Source organism: Rhipicephalus sanguineus, chromosome 10, assembly GCF_013339695.2.
Source record: "Rhipicephalus sanguineus isolate Rsan-2018 chromosome 10, BIME_Rsan_1.4, whole genome shotgun sequence".
In the NCBI taxonomy this organism is placed as follows: Eukaryota; Metazoa; Arthropoda; class Arachnida; order Ixodida; family Ixodidae; genus Rhipicephalus; species Rhipicephalus sanguineus.
In genome coordinates, this window is record NC_051185.1 from 11,384,630 (window position 1) to 11,402,930 (window position 18,301).

The 18,301-nt window shown below is 49.4% G+C and overlaps 2 protein-coding genes across 3 annotated transcripts in view; both read right to left on the reverse strand.

Annotated features, from left to right (window-relative positions):
- LOC119372349 (uncharacterized) overlaps positions 1 to 18,301 on the reverse strand; it is a 34,693-nt gene that overhangs the window by 15,521 nt on the left and 871 nt on the right. Inside the window, exons 2-3 of one of the 2 annotated variants that reach the window (XM_037673859.2) lie at positions 15,505 to 17,636; positions 6,601 to 7,118 (exon numbers count right to left, since the gene is read on the reverse strand). In XM_037673859.2, coding sequence (XP_037529787.2) covers positions 7,002 to 7,118; positions 15,505 to 17,487 — 2,100 coding nt within the window. In that variant the 5' untranslated portion in view covers positions 17,488 to 17,636 and the 3' untranslated portion in view covers positions 6,601 to 7,001. Of the gene's footprint in view, positions 1 to 6,600; positions 7,119 to 15,504; positions 17,637 to 18,301 lie in introns of those variants that run through there. The other variant, XM_049419794.1, reaches the window with a different exon arrangement.
- On the reverse strand, positions 7,125 to 9,440 carry LOC125756172 (uncharacterized). Its single transcript, XM_049419795.1, has one exon. It carries the CDS (start codon positions 9,091 to 9,093, stop codon positions 7,498 to 7,500), a length of 1,596 nt encoding a protein of 531 aa, XP_049275752.1. The 5' UTR covers positions 9,094 to 9,440; the 3' UTR covers positions 7,125 to 7,497.

An 18,301-nucleotide genomic window follows, 5' to 3' on the forward strand; every position in this document is an offset into this window, starting at 1 on the left:
CGGGATATAGTAGCAGGAAGCTCTCGCAAGCAGTGATAAAAGAGTGCTCGTCTTTTCACAATGCCACAGGAAAACGAAGCATGCCTCAGTAAGCACTGTCCTGCTGCACTGCTGTTGTATCACAGAACACGAGCGACATCACATGTCGCGTAACTGCAAGCACCATGTCGTGCGCAGGAACAAAAAATTCCCTCAACACTGTAACAAGCCTCACAAATATTACTTTCCAAATGAGTAAGTAAGGCTGAGTTGAACAAGAAAAGGCCACTCAAGGTTCAGTAGAAAAACAAGCAAATGTGAAAGTGCCGCGCACTGTGAGTATCGTTTAAACAAATTTGTGTGTGTGTGTGTGTGTGTGTGTGTGTGTGTGTGTGCGCGCGCGCGCACGTAGAAAGGCTTTAGCGAGCGCAGAGCGCGTTGGGAAAAATGACGCGTTTCTAGCGAAAAAATCCACGCCGACGCCACTCCAAAATAGCAGGCACGTCCAACAGAAACCAGGTTCTGTCTCACACATTACACACTCGCCACAAAGCGTTTTTCTGGAAAAGGGTTTCTTTTTTTTTCTTTTTCTTTCTTTCTTTTTGCTACCGTGAATGGTACGGTCCGGTTCCGCTGTTTCCTCACCTCCGCGAAATGATGTCTCACCTGTTGTCACATCAGTGGATTTGATGTCTTTATTCTGTTTATTCCGTTTGTTCTGACCCAAGCCCTGTTTTTACAGCTTACGTGACCATCCAGCGACGTTAGCATTCTTCTGCAGATCACCACCGCATATAGAAGCCACCTGGTTTCGGATTAATAGCATCGATACAGTCGCAGTCTGAAGCACTTTTTCATACATACTGGTTGCTTCTTTTTTCTTTACCGGTGCCGTCTGGAGCACAAGAAGCAATTTGACGCTTACCACGCGGAACAGGCGGCGTACTAGAAACATGTGACAAAAGGATTTATGGAAGGTCAACATGTTCAAGCCAAGCACAGCGCCGTACAGCACTGCTAAACTCATATCGAGTTCAAAAGGATAATATCTATAGTAGAACGGAATGTGGCCCATCTTATTCCACTGACCCAATATATCTGAATACTGCGAGTAGACTAAAGTGAAGGAATGCTGGGAAACATCTGTAAGAGCCAGCTTGAGTCTACTCAAATTTCATCCATGACACCGTAGGTAGTCGCGTCTCCACTCAGCATTCGAGGCTCGAACGTGCTACCTCACGAAAATCTCCACACATGGCGGCTTTCTTAAATAAATAAATAAATAAATAAATAAATAAATAAATAAATAAATAAATAAATAAATAAATAAATAAGATGTGCGACGTCTATTTAAACAGCAGAGCGTCAGCTGTTCGAATAAATTGTTCTATGTGTTGCTCGGGTCTCCCGCCCGCAGCGGAATTCGATGCAAGAGCCCCCATTTTAATTGTCTGGGACCTCGCGTGTACGTGCTCGGTTGATAATGTCCCTGGTCGCTAAGCGACGTGACCTGCTCTGCATGCAAGCTGCTATGCCGACCTCGCGGTGCACTAGGCCGACTCTATTCGACTTTCTAGCTTCTCGTTTCTAAGTCATGCGGATTATGCTGCAAGTATTTCTCCCATGCTGTTTCCGGCGTACTACGCTGGATAAGACGACTGAAGAAAATTGGAAGCCTCCTCTAAAGGAGGAAAATCAAGAGGTTCGTCTTATAAATCTTGAAGTACTCCGTATGCTTTCCTCTAGCACTGATTGCACATTTGCCTTTGTTGCCTTTGTCCAATGGAAAAGCATGCTTAAACCAGAACCAGCTAAAGTAGAAGAGAGACGCAAATTAATCGTCACCGTTAAAAGTAATTGTTCCGAAATTTGAACCACATAAGTTACGTGTGTCCCTAGGTCAGTTTGAAAATGTGCACTTTGCAAACACTTGCGATTCTGTGTGTTTTGCAGCGACGCTAATCATCGGAGGTCGGACGTTCAAGACGGCCCACTGCTTCATGTATCAAGCGCTGGCACTCATCGCGCGTACTGCCACAAATGTTACTGACAGCGTCGAGCAGCGATTCCGTGGCACAGAGGAGACTGAGAGCTCGCGCGGATTCTTCATTCCTGGTATCATCCAAGACGCACTCCACTGCCCTGTTAAGAAGCGACCTGTTTCTGTTCAGAGCGCACATAACAGGGTACAGGTCGTTTCCATCGTTGTAATGATGAAATTCCAGCGTTAGAAAGACGAAATTTTCTTCCAGAGCACGCGCCAGAAAGTGAGGTGCCTTGCCGGGAAGAACGTAGCCTGTGAACTTGAGACGTCGCAACGTTCGATTGGCCAACAGCAACGTTTCAAGAGCCTTGACGTCCTGGTGGGCCCGGAGATTCTGGTTGAATTCGACCTCGTAGACAGTCTTGTTACGAGCTAGACCGTTCATAACGGCAGCTGAAAAGACGTAGTTGTGATCCAAGGGGCGTACGACGAGCTTTCTGAGGGAATGTGTCGTTTCTAGAAAAGAGACGACCGCTTCGGTACATTCTGCATTCACCACGGTAGGACATTCGATGACCAGTTCCACGAGCGATGCACTACTCCCCTTCTCAACGGAAAACCACTGTACGATGCCCGAGGAATCGGCAGCTTTCGTCCAACCCAGACTAGGTCGAAGGTTACGGTGACCTTCCCGCGGCAAACACTCGGCCCATTGCTCGAGAGCTGGCGAGTTCCACGAAACGTGCAAGCGAGCGAACACATCCTCCGTGAGAGGCACAGTCGGTGTCCAGTGTTCGGGAATGTCGACGTGGCCGAGGCGTACGCACTCAACCGCACTGTTTCGAGAGACCGCTTCTACAAACTTCGAGACCACATCGCCGGTCAACCGGCAGCCCGACATGTTGAGACGTTTCAAGCTGGAACTGCTTTCCAGGGTCTTAGCCATTGCGCTCGCTCCTAGGTCACCGATCCAGTTATCAGAAAGCGATAGATCTTCGAGTGTACTATTTCCACGGAGGACATCGGCTATGGCTATTGCGCAGCTGTTGATAAAGCTAACATTGCTAAGTTCGAGGCACTTGAGCCCACTGTTAGCGCTCAGAGCTTGGAGGCCATCTAGCAATGTGGTACGCGGAATGTCGGCCGAAAAGTCGAACATCATCTCTTGCAGCGTATTGTTGTGCTTCAGGGAAGCGAGGATTAGACCGAGCACGTCGTCATCCAAGAACTTCACGCGCAGTTTCCGCAGCGTTCTGTTGCTCTTCAAGGCGGCTGCGAGCGCGACAGCGCTCGACCGTGAGAACATGGTGTAGCCGGCGAAGTGGAGAGACGTGAGGCTCTGACAGGTGTTGACAGCCGCGAACAGCTGCCGCGCAACTCTGCCCGACATGTTGTTGCAGAGGTGTAAACGCTTTAAGTTGCTCTTCCTTATTCCGTCGGCGATGCACTCGGCGGCGGCGTTGTCAAGTACGAGCGGCGTGACGTCTAAGCAGTCGAGACCAGGACACAACTTGCCCAGAGCACTGGCCAGAACCCCGCACCTGAGCATTTCGCGCCATCTCTCACCCATGTCGACGTGGTGTCCTGCGGCCTCAACGATACCCTGGTCGTTTTCTAGCGCACGGCCGAACATGGAAGGAAAGTGCCACAAAAGAACAGCCGACATTCCCAGGACAAGTCGCTTGATGCACCTGTGATACTCGAGGAGGCGGTACACCATGAGGGTGCCCTCTAGCAAGGAGGCGTCCGTACGCTGGACGTCCGGATCGGGGCCTTGAACGCAGCTCAGCGTGAATGCACCGGGCGCATGCTCGATAATCTGCATGCAGGCTTTCCAGAGGACTTCGTTTAACACGGGCAGATGCCATCTCAGCCAGCACTTCGCTTCTCCTAGGGCGATGCCGCAGGACACTTGTAGGTCCACTCCACGGGACTTGAGCTTGTTATGCAAGCTTTCCGACTTTTTCAACAGTCGGACTGAATCCAGTGACTTGATTGCACTTTCCAAGCTCCGCACTCCAGTTGACGCAGGTTCCATGTTGTCAGCTGGTCTGCAACGAGACAGGTCAGCGGTGCTTTGCAATGTGGAGTTTATAGAAAGAAGCCTTTATGCAAGCGTGCGAAAGCAAAATTACAAGTCTAGCCTTTGGGCAGAGGTGGCTGAAGGTGAGGAACACTTATTTCTATGGGAAGTGTAATGCCGTGCTACGCGAATGAACAAAGCGTATAAATAACATTCAAGTCGGTCCTGTTGAGTGCACACCGACTAAACAACGGAATCCTTCTTCACAGATCAAGGCCAAGACGCCTTGTATTTTCTGTTTGTCGCTGTCGCAGTACTCACTTTACCCTTGAGTCATGAGTTAACCCATCGGTAATATATGTAACCGATCTCTGTGCACTTCACTATAGTTTTTGCGTATTGAGGAAGCTACGTTACCTAAAGTTCTCCTCACTCTTTCTTTGGCATGCAGCCTCATATGAAGGCAGCTTTCCCAAGTTATTTTAATTTGCAATGGTTTGCGAATGCGATTAAGATCCGAAAAATACGAGGTCTAACGCTACCATATGGCAGCTCTTTAGCGCTTGGATGGTAACTCGAAGTGTTATGTCAGCTAAAGCCTCTGCACGTGGTATATCCGTACGCCCGAAAAGCAACCGTAGTTTCTCGCTAGTCTAAAAAAATGACGCTTAGAAACAGCCTGGGTGTCACCACGTTAATCAGGTCGAACTGAAAAAATGTGAGAATGAGCATTCGCGATTTGGACACTGAATTTTGACAAGGGCCGCTCGGGCGTGGCTACAAAGAGAGCAGTCGACGCAACCACTTACGAAACACACACGATGAAGTGGCTCCAGACCAGACTTAAAACTGTGACTCAACAACACGTCTCCGCGACGACCAAGTGCAGCCACACATTTCCATTTGGCAGTGCCCGAGTTGCCTTGCGAAGACTTTACACTGAACTGCTCAAATTCCTACAACAGAACGTCTCGTGCACTCCTGCAACACGTCCGTACCAGCTAGATAAACCGAAACATAGCCCCGCCCACCGGGCGCTCTGAATAAAGAGACGCCCGAGAGGTTCCGGCCTCATATCGATCTTCTGTCGCAACCATGGACACAGTGTGGCGCCACGAAGCGTCTAATATAACGAAGAAGATCGTGCTTTCATTATGGCCTCAGAGATAGCGAGCATAATGTCCGAGCTCACGGCGCCTTTGTAGCCTGCGAGATATAGTGGAGCGGGCATTTACGCGGTAGAAAACAAAAGCAACGATTCAGTCACTTTTGTAGCCAACGTCAGGCCGGAGTTGGTGCTACGTGGCTGTTTAAGGCGCGACGCGTGAGGTCCATGCTGACACCAGTGAAACTTGTGGTGAAGTCCAGCACTGCCTTATCAGATGGGAAACTGTGCGCAAAAACCAGACAATTCACAAGACGAGATAGACAGGACGGGCGCTCGTCCTGTCTATCTCGTCTTGTGAATTGTCTGGTTTTTGCGCACAGTTTCCCATCAGCCATGCACCATCTCGCCGAATTTCAAGTTTTGTTAAAATGCCTTATCAAGTTCACATAGTGAAGGTGGATGAAAGTGGAAGGTGAAGGTCCACGAAATGGAGCTGCTGTATAGAAATTGTTCGGAGGGCCCGCTACCCTCAGAGATTGGCCATCCTACGTGAGCATGCGGTCAAACGTGAACGTGAACCATACTACTGGCAGTCTGAGGAACCCCGCAGGGTATTTTCTGATCAGCGTTTACCATACGTGTACACTGCCTGTTATACAATAATTGGATTACCGATAAGTGAACCTCGGTAGCTGTGCTCGTTGCGGCATATTGCAACGGTTTGCTCGAGAACGACAAGTCATAAACGTTTTTGTGCTACCCAGGGATGCTGCCGTACAAAAAAAAGTCACAGACAAATAGATAATGAAAATAACTCTTTATTTCGGAATAGGAGTGGTTTGAAGAACTGTATAGGGGAGCGGGTAAAAGGAAGGAAGAGAGGCAGCCACATTTGAAAGGATGCCCCGTCCCTTACTTGTGCAAGGCCCCAGAGGCGTGGCGCCGGCTCAGCCTTCGTTGTTGGGCGTTGTCCTCAAACTCAAATAACGTGTCCTAACGGACGTTAAGCCAATCCATGATTACATCGCTATCAGCGCGTTGCACCAACCGGCAACTTAGCTGAACAGAAAGCCAATGCATAATATATACCTCAGCTGATATAGTTCTGCACCACCCATCGTTCACGACAAGCGCATCCTGTTGATAGTGCTGGCCTAGCGTTAGTGGTCATAATCACTGACAATGACAACACATAGGGCGTTTTATTTACTCCGCAAACTTCATACCGTCTGCGAAATACCGAGTTACCGAAGTAGACATTCTGACCAGATACCACTAAAAGTAACACAGCAATGACTTACCTAGTGGGAGAAGGGATTCTGAATAAACCCCCAGGTGCTAATAACGTTGCTCATCAGGGGCGTAGCCAAGGGGGGGTTCAAACCCCCCCCCCCCGAATTTTTTTCAATTTTGCTTGCGTATATAGGCACGCACACATACAAACGCACGCACGAACATACATAAAGTATGGTTGAACCCCCCCCCCCCCGAAAAAAATTTCTGGCTACGCCCCTGTTGCTCATAATAAAACAGTTTGATAAACTGTGCAGTCTAACCACGCTAAGGGAACCAGTGAGGGTGTAGTGGTTTTGTTTCAAGCTTTAATGTTTTATAACTATGACGTTTTTGCTAGCTGTGTACATAATCTGCGTATATTACATATTCGTGTTTGTTCCACATTTCTTCCAAGGCACCTCGCGCTTTTTTATGCATGGCTTACTCAGTGGCCTGAAAAATGCAACTAGGTCGCGTTTTACATATAAATAAAGAATGCTCACTGGAACCCCGCGCCTTGCCTGCGGAGTCACCATCTGTCTCTGTGAACACGCACTGCAAAAATATACCTTGATTCCTAGCTAGCCTTCATTATCACAGTCATTTCTCTAATAAGACTATTCTTGAATCTATTATTGTTGTGTCCTCTCGCACAGTTTCATCTTCTCTGTGCTGACTATATCTTCCAAACGTTGACACTCAAGGCTACGCACTGCCTCGAGCACCAAACATCGGCACTCATCACGCACCTTGCCCGAAGCCGTGCCGACAGCGTCCAGAAGTGATTCGCTGTTAGACAGAAGACGAAGGGCTCGTGTTGAGTGCTCGTCTCTAGCAATGTCCAAGACGCATTCGACTGCTCTGTTCAGAAGCGATCGGTTCCTGTTCAGGACTCTCATTACTGGGTGCATATCGTACTGCGCATGCTGGTATTCGAATTCCAGCGTCAGGAACACGAAGTTGTCCTCCAGAGCACGGGCCAGCATAGCGGGTGCCTTGCTGGGGAGACTGTCGTACCTGAACTTGAGACGGTGTAAGGTTCGGTTGGCGAGCAGCAGCGCTTCAAGAGCCTTGACGTCCAGGTGGGCGCGGAGTATCTGGTCTAATTCGGCCTCGCATACACTCTTATTACGGGCTAGACTGTTTAAAACCGCAGTTGAAAAGATATAGTTGTACTGGAAGGGACGCAAGATGAGCTTTTTGAGGGAATGTGTTGTTTCTATAAAAGAGACGACCACTTGAGTGCTTTCGGCACACACGGCAAGGGTATTCTATGACCAGTTCCACGAGCAATGAACCGTTCACTCGAGCAGCGGAAAACCACTGCACAATGCCAGAACAACTGGAATCTTTCGTCCAGCCAATCCAGGCTTTGGAGGAGCGGAAGGCCTTACACGCCGCCCACTGCTGAAGTACTTGGGTGTTCCACGAAACTTGCAAGCGAGTGCACACGTCTTCTGTGACAGGCAACGCGGGTATCCAATCTTCGGGAATGTCGATGTGTCCGAGGCGCACAAGCTCAATCGCACTATTTCTAGAAACCGCTTCCACAAACTTTGACACAACGTCGCTGGTTAGTAGGCAGTTGGAAATGTCAAGACTCTTTAAAGAAGAGCTCTCCTGAAGGGTCTTAGCCAACACTCGTGCCCCAAGATCGCTGATACAGTTCGAAGAAAGCGAAAGGGCTTCGATTGTATAGTTACACCGGAGAACTTCGGCAATAACTATTGCGCAGCTGTTGGAAAAGTAGGCTCCCGTGAGTTCGAGGCGTTTGAGCACCCTGTTCTCGCGAAGTGCTTGAAGGCCGTCCCACAATGTGGAACGCGAAAGGTCAACTGAATAGTCGAGTGACAGCTCCTCTAGTGTTTCGTTGTGCTTGAGTGATGCGAGGATGATACCGATCACACCATCTGCCATGAAGCTCGCACGCAGTTTCCGCAGCGTCCTGTTGCATTTCAAGGCACTCGCAAGAGCGATCGCGCTGGACCGTGAGAACTGCTTTAGATCGGCGAACTCGAGAGAAGTGAGGCTTTGACAGGAGATGACGACAGACATCAGTTTCCTTGTCATACTGGCCGACATTTCGTTGTAGAGGCGCAGGCGCCGCAGATTGCTCTTCGTAATCCCATTGGCGAGGCACTCTGCTGAGATGCGGTCAAGCTTGAGCGACGAGGCATCCAAGCAGCTTAGCCGAGGCGACATATCACCGAGGGCGCAGGACAGAGCCCGGCACTGGCGCATTTCTCGCCATAACTTGGTCATGTCGACTGGGCGTTCTTCAACCTCTACGATACCACGGTTGGCACGCAGTGCGTTGCCAAGCAATGAAGGAAAGTGCCACAATGGAAAAGCCATTGTGTCCAGAATAAGTCGCTTGATGCACACGTGGCGCTCCAGCAAACTGTACAACAGGATGGCGCCGTTCATGAAGGATGTGTCCGTACGCACTGTGTCTACATCGTCGCGTTCAATGTGGGAGAGTGTCAACGCACCAGGTGCATGTTCGACAAGCTGCGTGGAGACTTTCCATAGAACTTCGTTCACAGCAGGCAAGTGCAACCTCAACCAGCACTTGGTCTTGCCGGGGACGTCGCTGCAGGATGCTTGAAGGTCCACGCCACCGGATCTAAGATTGTCATTCAACCTCTCTGCCATGAGCAAAAGTCGCGCAGAATCCAGGGAATGGATTCCATTTTCCATGACCAGAGTGGATGGCGGATCCATGTCGTGAGCTAGTCTGCAATGAGAAGGGTTCGGTAGTGCGTTATGCCGTCAATATACGAGAAACAGACGTTTGTGCAAACGTGAGCTATGAAAGCCGGCACCAAGAAATCCAGCAGCCAGCCAGTCCAAGATAGGTGATGCGGATGAGACACTGGTACGGATGCACTTTCGAAGAGAGATACAAAGTAAGACACACAGTGCAACGAACGGGAGCGCAGCTTTCACGATGTGGCACTTCATTGAATAAGATATCTTCCCACGTTGGTAAGCACACTGGCGGATCCAAAGGGGCGTCTGGATGTCGTGTTAATTTTTAAACGTATAGCTAAGTGACGCCCCATACGCAGCTTTAGGTATCACGCTTCCCCTAAAATAACGCACCCCCCATCACCCCCCCCCCTCAAAATGCTGTATCCGTCGCTGGGCAGGCATCACATTACGCGAGAATCTATATTAGACTAATCTGCATATACACCTCTACTGCAACGTCAAGTGTGGGGGACCCTAACGCGTTTTATGCTAGTGTACTTGTTTCTGTGGAAGTACTCTACGTCATGGCAGCTGCTCCAGCACAGTGGCGAAATTGATGTCAGGGCTCAGGAAGACCAATGCGTTGGGCTTGCGTCCGTAAACCGATTGATCAGCGCAAAACCCTAGCGAAAATTTAGTTCTCAGATATGCCAAGGTGTCTGTGTGCGTTTTATACAAAACTGTTATCATTTTGTCAGACGCTGTGCCGTACGATGATGATCCCAGAAGTGGTTTCTACCGCAGTCAACGATCTTGCGCGTTTTGAATTACGCGCCCTTGTTTTTGAAGGCCGGCGACAACTCGCCTGCCCGTTTCTGTTCGGATACTACCACCTATTATTTTACGACGAAGTGAGGGCACCACAAAATGTAAGGTCAGATTAGTAAAACAACGGAGAAATCTGCGGTGCTTCCGTGTACCCACATCTGTACAGGGGCAGTTTGCTGATGTTTAAGGCCCCCAACTCAAAGTCTCTGCATATCGGCTGAAAAAGCACGCGGTAGCGTACGCCGTTAGCTTCTATCAACTGACACACTAAACGCGTTCTTATGATCAAAAGGGTTTGACGACTGGCAGAGACGAATTCCGATAAAAGCGTGTGAACGAAATTATCATCGTGAACAGTGAGCAACAACTTACGAGCCCATACGATGAAACAACGATTGTAGCTCAGGAGTGATGTTTGAGAGATCGCATCCACGACGACGAGAAGCAGGCAGCTGATCCACACATTTCCAGCCTCACATGTTGCATTTGAACACCGAGCAGCCGCTACACCGGCTACACACCGGCGCTCCAACTGCTCCAACAGCTACTGCGGTGTTGCAAGGATTGCAGAAAGATTGCAACTCGTGCCGCACGCCCGCACATGCTCGATGAATCAGCGAGCAAAAACCCCGTGCCCGTTCTCCTCACTTGAACGATTGTGACGTCACAGCGATCCCACGCCTTTTTGCTACTTTTTTGCATAGAGTTTCCTACAATACTTACTAGAGGGAACTCTGGCGCTAGTGTCTATGGGAGCTGCAATGCATCGCGCTTCAGCCAGCATGGGAATCATGGGTAGTACACGGATTTGTCTAAACTTCGTTCTTTCGGCTCCGTTCGGCTCCGCGTCGCCTGCATCCGCTTTGTCGAAAAACGAAGTTCAGCAAAAATCAGCAGTTTCACTTCACCACTTTAACTTCTTTAGGCTCACCGATTCAAATCTGGTCACGAAGTTCATAACGATCCATTCTTTTATCCGAAAGAAAACCAAAACATAGCAATAAACAAAGCCACAAGTGCGTTCGAAGCCCACAAGCACGAAGACTAGGCAAATCCGTGTACTACCCATCATTCCCATGGTGGCTGAACGATCGCAGCGCCAGAGTTCCCTCTAGGTCATTTTAGGAAACTATGCTTTTTTGCGAGTGGGTGGCGCCAGCGTGCGGATCGGTGAGAAAGCACGATGCTCTCATGACCTCCGAGATTGCGCGGGAGGCGTCTCGGAGGCTATGCAACCTTTGCTGGCTATTCGTTTGCTGAACACAGTTTATTTATTGTTAATTGTCCAAGGTGAAAGTGGGAGTAATACTTGCACTTTGTTCGCGGATTTAAGTACCGCGTAATCATTATTTCATTCTGTTGCAATGTGGCCAATGTCACAGAGGCCGCGAAGGAATGGTGGCGCGCGATTTCTCTATTCGCGAGTGTTGCTAGTACAGTGTAGTTGCTAGCTATTTCAAGCGTAGACCTATTGAGACGATACAAAATTTACAGGAGTGGTGACAGAAAATTTGTGAACCTCTGTTTTTTTGCTGTTACTCAGTGGCTACTGACTCGTTACGAGCGGCAACGAAACTCATTAGCCCCAGCGCGAGACGAATGTTCTCGTATGCTACGGCTGGAGGCAGTTTCGATTTTGAAGACTCGGTGGCCCCGTTGCCCCGTGACGCAGTCGGCCTACTGGTTAACAAATACTATCAAGTGACCGCGAGAGCCAGTGGTGTCACCAGCTTCTGCCATGTTGTCTGCGCAGCTGTTTCGTCTGCTGTGTTGAGCGTTGCCAGTGCTTGTCTCCTCAATCATCAAACAACGTTGCTTATCTAGTGCGGCGATGGACGAAAGAACTGGGAGGAGTGTAAAAATCACTCAGAAAGGCTCGATTCACATCGCGAATCTCGCCGGTTTCTGCGATTTTGTTCCTGTCGTCGTGTTCCGTGAGGCTTGGAGCAGCCGCAGCATTAGACGTGCTGGCACATTTTCGCTTCGATCATTTGTGGAGTAGCAGGTTGAGAAGTGACGAAAGAAGCAGTGAAGTCACAACATTGGCACTCTTTGACAGTGTTTATGTGAAGATGCAAGTGACGTTATGTACGCTTTACTGGCTCGTATTTAGATTGGGCAACGCTGCGTTCTCAAGGCATAACAATCCCACGCACGCACGTCGGAAGCCGAAGCAGTTATCTGTCCGCTACGCAATGCGATCCCGGCAGTAGAGAGCTTTAGTCTGTAGACTTCCTAAAGTTTGCGGATACCTGGTTACCGGAGCTGTTGACGGCTGCAGCAGTAGCAACAGCCGCGTAGAGTGACTCTACAGCCTAGTGACTCTACAGCCGCGGAGCCGGTAGCGACATCTGGTGGCGTTTTGTCCGACTGCAATATTTTTTTGTTCTGTTTTCTCCGTCGCGTTGCTGTCTTGTCGCAAAAAGCAATGAGAATACTTTGAGTCGCTAATTATCTCGCTGCTAATGCTTTACACAGAGTCAGTAAGCAGGTAAGTCGCTGCAATGTTATTTTGTAGGTCTCTAGTTAATCTATGCATCATCAGATGTCGCAGCAAGCGTTGTCCGTCTCGTACACGCTAAAGCCCCTCCATGAGTTTCCGCCGCCGACGCGGCGGAAACGCAGCGGCAGCAGACGCGATGAGGGGGGGGGGGGAGGGTTTAGCACACGCCTTCGGTAACCTGGCCAGAACTCGTGACGTACGCTGTTTAGAAAATGGCCCCACTCGATGACATCATTGCTTTTTGCTTCTATTTCCGATTCGGCACTTTCACGAACTTCAAAACTCAATTAAAATACTTTTTAGGTTGTATTTGTGGCTGATGTTTCCAGATGCCACCTATATGCACCCATTAGGGTGATGCAACAGTCAAATTGTGTCCGAATTTTTGCGTCACCACTCCTTTAAGCTCAAGCTATGGAGACTGCAAGCGTGAGTCCGAGCTCTCTCGAGATACTCATTAAATTGCTTTGTTGTTCTAATTTGATTGCACTGTTCATTCTTTTCTTTACCTCGCCTAGACATCACCACTGGTTGTACACCCTGAGCCTTGGTCGACGAGGCGTTAATTCACGTTTAATTCACGGTTAATTCACAGTAACGTTTCATTTGCTTCAATTCAGCTTAGTATTTCAGTCAGTGTTAATTCAAATTTCATTCATCTTTAATTCATTTTAATTCACCTTAGTTCATGCTTGCTTCGCTTTAATCACTATTTATCACATGTAATCTCTCGATCACTGATTAGGCATCTATATTGTGCTCTCACAGATAAAAGCCGCCAAATGAAGTCGTAATAATGAAGTCTTAATACATGAACGTATCAAAGAAAATCTCCGCTGTGTGAAGATGTGTGGTAGACGATTTCACCTGAACGTGTCTGTTTAATCTGACGGTGCATGCCCTATTGGTTGTTCTTACGGGAAGTGCGCTTCACCACGGCGATTTCACGTAAGGAAAGGCACGTCACTCCGATCATCGTGCGTCGCCCCCGTCTAGTCTTGGTCTTAAAAAAAAACAGGAAAAAGAAATCCACCAGCTGCTTTCATTGTTTCTTTTTTAAGTTTACATTTACGGTATGGCATTTGGCATTTTCGCCCAACGAACGAATTGATGTGGATAGTATAGTTGAGCATCGCCGCGCGGTGGAAATCTTTCGTACAGGCTATGGTAAAGGCAAAAGGAAGACTCGGGCAAATTCCAGGTATCGGAGGTACTCGTCGAAGAGTCCAATATGGCGCGCACGCACGCACGCACGCTCGCACGCACACACACGCACGCACACACACACATGCACGCACACACGCACACACACACACACACACACACACACACACACACACGCACGCACGCACGCACGCACGCACGCACACACACACACACACACACACACACACACTGTAACGATCTCGAGAGGCAGTGGCCAACCCTGCACCCTGAAAAGAACTTGTGGCAAAGCCACTGCTCGTGGCAGCCAAAACAGAGCACCACGCCAGGTGAACTTATTGCAATGTGTTTGATTGCATGGTGGGACTTGTTGCTTTTTTCTCCTCGGTGGCAACTTAAATTGTAACTGCGCACACTATTATTTGGCCGTCTTGCGTTTCTACCTGGCCCGTAGCCAGGGTGGGTGAGGGGGGCGCTCCCCTCTCGATATTTTGATGGAGGGGGGTGTTTTCCATAAACAAGTAATGAAAATAGGTGCTTTTCTCGCCTGTAGTTAAGGCTTTAAGCAAGTGCCCCCCCCCCCCCTGCCCCCCCCCCCCCCGAAAAAAATTCCTGGCTGCGGGCCTGATTTCTACGGATGGTGTTCCGCCATCACAGCAGAATTCATTCGCTCGAGCGATGGCAGTTCCAACCGGTTTAGCGGGAAAAGCGTCACACGGTGCCGCGAGCTGTTTTTCCTCATCAGGTTGTTACGTGCGTACACGATAGCGCTCTACGAAATATCCGTTTGCGAGGTGCCGGGAACGCAGAAACGGAGCTTGTTGTTGTGACATATCACGAAGACTTGCTCAAGAAGAAGGAGTTAGGAACATTTATAAGTCACCAATAGGTGTTTAAAGAAAAGGACAGAGACCAATTGGTTATAAAAATAAATATTTATTGCGGAACTTCAGTGGTGTGAGTAGTCAAATACCCATGCGCGCACTCTCACAGGCACAGCACCGCAATGTATGCTCGACCTGCCTTGTTAGGCGTTGTCCTGAACGTGGCCTCCACGATCGTCGCTGATCCATAGGCTAACGTGGCCAACTCGTGGCGTCTTAAGGCGTTAACGTAATTATGCTGCTCCGCTTGGCAAAGTGCCCAATGGGACGGCCGGAGCTCATCGCGGGTGCCACGCCCTGGAACTCCAGCAACGCTTGTCTTGACGGACATTGCGTACGTCCATGATTGCGTCGTTCTCATCGCTTTCCGTCAGCCAGCAGCTTAGCATATGTAATGCCAGTACAATTTACAACATGCCTTTCAGCTGATGATATCGATTTAGTGCACTCGGTGCAGGCCCGTAGCCAGGGGGGGGGGGTGCCCCCCCAAATTTTTATGATACATGGTGTTTTACCGAAAATAAAAAATGAAAATAGGCGTTTTTCTCAAATAGTCAAGGCTTTCAGCAAGTGCCCCCCCCCCCCCCCGAAAAAATTTCCTGGCTACGGGCCTGACTCGGTGGTTTACGGTTGGCTGATCCTGTTCATAGTGTTGTCGTAGCATCCGTCGTCAGAAGCACTGAGAAGCATATTAGCGATACTTATCTTGTCCCTAGACTACTTATCGTTTGCGGATGACGGTACTACCAGAGAAATACACAGCAGCAAGCACGCTCGTAGCGATGTCTGATCATGCCGTCTCACCAGAGGCAAGGAAAACTAATACATGAACATCTGACTACTGGTGTAGAGGTTGGCTGGAAGGTCACAGCTTACTGTCATTACCTCTATTCCTTAATTCCTTAATTACCGCTGATTTCTCTAATTAGGCTAGTTTCTGTATGCATTATCGTTCTGTCCTCTTACACAGTCTCATGTGCCCCATACCACTACATCTTCGGAGTGTTGACACTCAAGACTGCGCACTGCCTCAAGCACCAAACATCGACATTCATCGCGCACCTTTCCCGAAGCCATGCTGACAGCGTCCAGAAGCGAGTCGGTGGTAGAGAGAAGACGAAGGGCTCGTGTCGAGTGCTCGTCCCTAGCAGCGTCCAAAACGCATTCGACTGCTCTGTTCAGAAGAGATCGATTCCTGTTGAGGGCGCTCACTACCCCGTACATGTCGTTCTGCGCATTCTGGTCTTCGAATTCCAGCGTCAGGAACACGAAGTTATCACCCAGAGCACGGGCCAACATAGCGGGAGCCTTGCTGGGAAGACTATCGTACCTGAATTTGAGACGATGTAAGGTTCGGTTGGCGAGCAGCAGCGCTTCAAGAGCCTTGACGTCCAGGTGGGCGCGGAGAGTCTGGTGAAATTCGGCCTCACAGACACTCTTATTGCGCGCTAGACTGTTTAAAATCGCAGTTGAAAAGATATAGTTATCCTTGGAGGGACGCATGATAAGCTTTTTGAGGGAAGGTGTTGTTTTTATAAAAGAGACGACCGCATCGGTGCTTTCGGCATCCACACGGAAAGGACATTCTATGACCAGTTCCACAAGCAATGCACTATTCACTCGAGCCGCGGCAAGCCACTGCACAATGCCACAGCAATTAGCATCTTTCGACCAGCGAAGACACGCTCTGGGGAAGCGGAAAGCCCCACACGCCGCCCACTGCTCAAGCGCTCGGGTGTTCCAGGAGACCTGCAAGCGAGAGGACACATCTTCTGTGACAGGCAACGTTGGTGCCCAGTCTTCGGGAATGTCGACATGTCCGAGGCGCACGCACTCGATTGCGCTATTTCGAGAAACCGCTTCTACAAACTTCGAGACGACGTTGCAGGTCAGTCGGCACTTGGAGACGTCAAGATGCTTTAAAGAAGAACTCTCCTGAAGGGTCTGAGCCAACGCTCGTGCCCCAACATCCCTGATGAAATTCGTTGACAGCGAGATCTCTTCGATTACATTGTTTTGACGCAGAACTTCAGCTAGAACTATTGCGCAGCTGCTCGTAAAGTAGGCGTACGTTATTTCGAGGCGTTTCAGCACCCTGTTCTCACGCAGTGCTTGAAGACCGTCCCACAGCGTTGAACGTGAGTGGTCGACCGAATAGTCGAGTGACAACTCTTCTAGTACTTCGTTGCTCTTGAGCGATGCGAGGATGATACCGGGCACATCATCTGCCAAGTAGCGCACCCTCAGTTTCCGTAGCGTCTTGTTCAACTTCAGTGCACTCGCAAGCGCGATCGCGCTGGACCGTGAGAACTGCCTAAAACCGGCAAACTCGAGAGAGGTGAGGCTTTGACAGGAGCTGACGGCGGACAACAGTTTCCGTGTCATACTTGCCGACATTTCGTTGCAGAGATGTAGGCGCCTCAGTTTGCTCTTCGTAATTCCTATGGCGATGTCCTCTGCTGAGATGCGGTCAAGCTTCAGCGACGTGATACTCAAGTATTTTAGCCTAGACGCCAGATTGCCAAGAGCGCAGGACAGAGCCCTGCATTGGCGCATTTCGTGCCCTGACCTCACCATGTCGACTGGGTCTTCTTCAACCTCTAGGATACTTCGGTTGGCACGCAGTGCGCTGCCGAGCATTGAAGGAAAGTACCACAGCGGAAAAGCCATGGCGTTCAGAAGAAGTCGCTTGATGCACATGTGACGCTCCACCAAACTGCACAACAGGATGGCGCCGTTCATGAAGGATGTGCCCGTACGCTCCGTGTAGATATCGGTGCGTTCAACGTGGGAAAGTGTCAACGCGCCGGGTGCATGTTCCACGACCTGCATGGAGACTTTCCAGAGGACTTCGTTCAGAACAGGCAAGTGTAGCCTCAACCAGCACTTCGTCTTTCCAGGGACGTCACTGCAGGGCTCTTGAAGGTCCACGCCACCGGATTTAAGTTGGTCACGCAACCTTTCTACCACGAGCAACAGTCGCGCAGAATCCAGGGTATGGATTGCACTTTCCATGCCAGGGACCCGAGTAGATGGAGGTTCCATGTCATCAGCTAGTCAGCAATGAGAAGGGGTCCGTAGTGCGTTGTCTTCAGTGTACGAAAATGGGACGTTTGCTCAAACGTGAGCCATGAAAGCCGGTGCGAAAATGTCCAGGAGCCCGCCAGTCCAAGAGAGCTGATGAGGATGAGGCACTGGTACGAATGCGAAGAGATGGACAAAGCATATATTGTAACAAACGCGTGCTGAGCTTTTGCAACCTAGCATTGCATTGAATCAGATACCTTATGTACGTTGGTAGGCATCACATCGGTAAGCATCATACATTGGTAAGCATAGAATAACAGAGAGCTAAGCTAGTTGGTAAGTATTCAAAAGACAGGGCGTGCAAATACGGACACAAGAAAGAAGTCGGCGTTTGTGGTGTCCTGATTTCTTTCTTGTGTCCCTGTTTGCACGCCCTGTCTTTTTAGAATGAACATTGGTAAGCATCATATACATGTTGGTAAGCATCAACTCACATGGCGAGATTACCCAACCAGAATCTATATTTGACCAATACGAATCTGCTCTTCTCCTGCAACGCTGTGTTTTGGGGAGACCTAGCGCGTTTTATTGTCGCATTCTTTTTTCTGTGAAATTACCGAACGTGAATTCGGCTGCCCCAGCACAGTGGCAAATTTGATGTCGGATTGCTTCCGCAAATCGATTAATCAGCGCGATACCTTAATGGAACATTAGTTCTGAGATATGTCGGGGAGGCTGAGTGTTTTTAATATAAAATTGCTTTAACTGTGTAACACACTATGACTGTACCATGATGGTTCAAGAAGCGGTTCTCTGCGCAAGCAACTTTCCT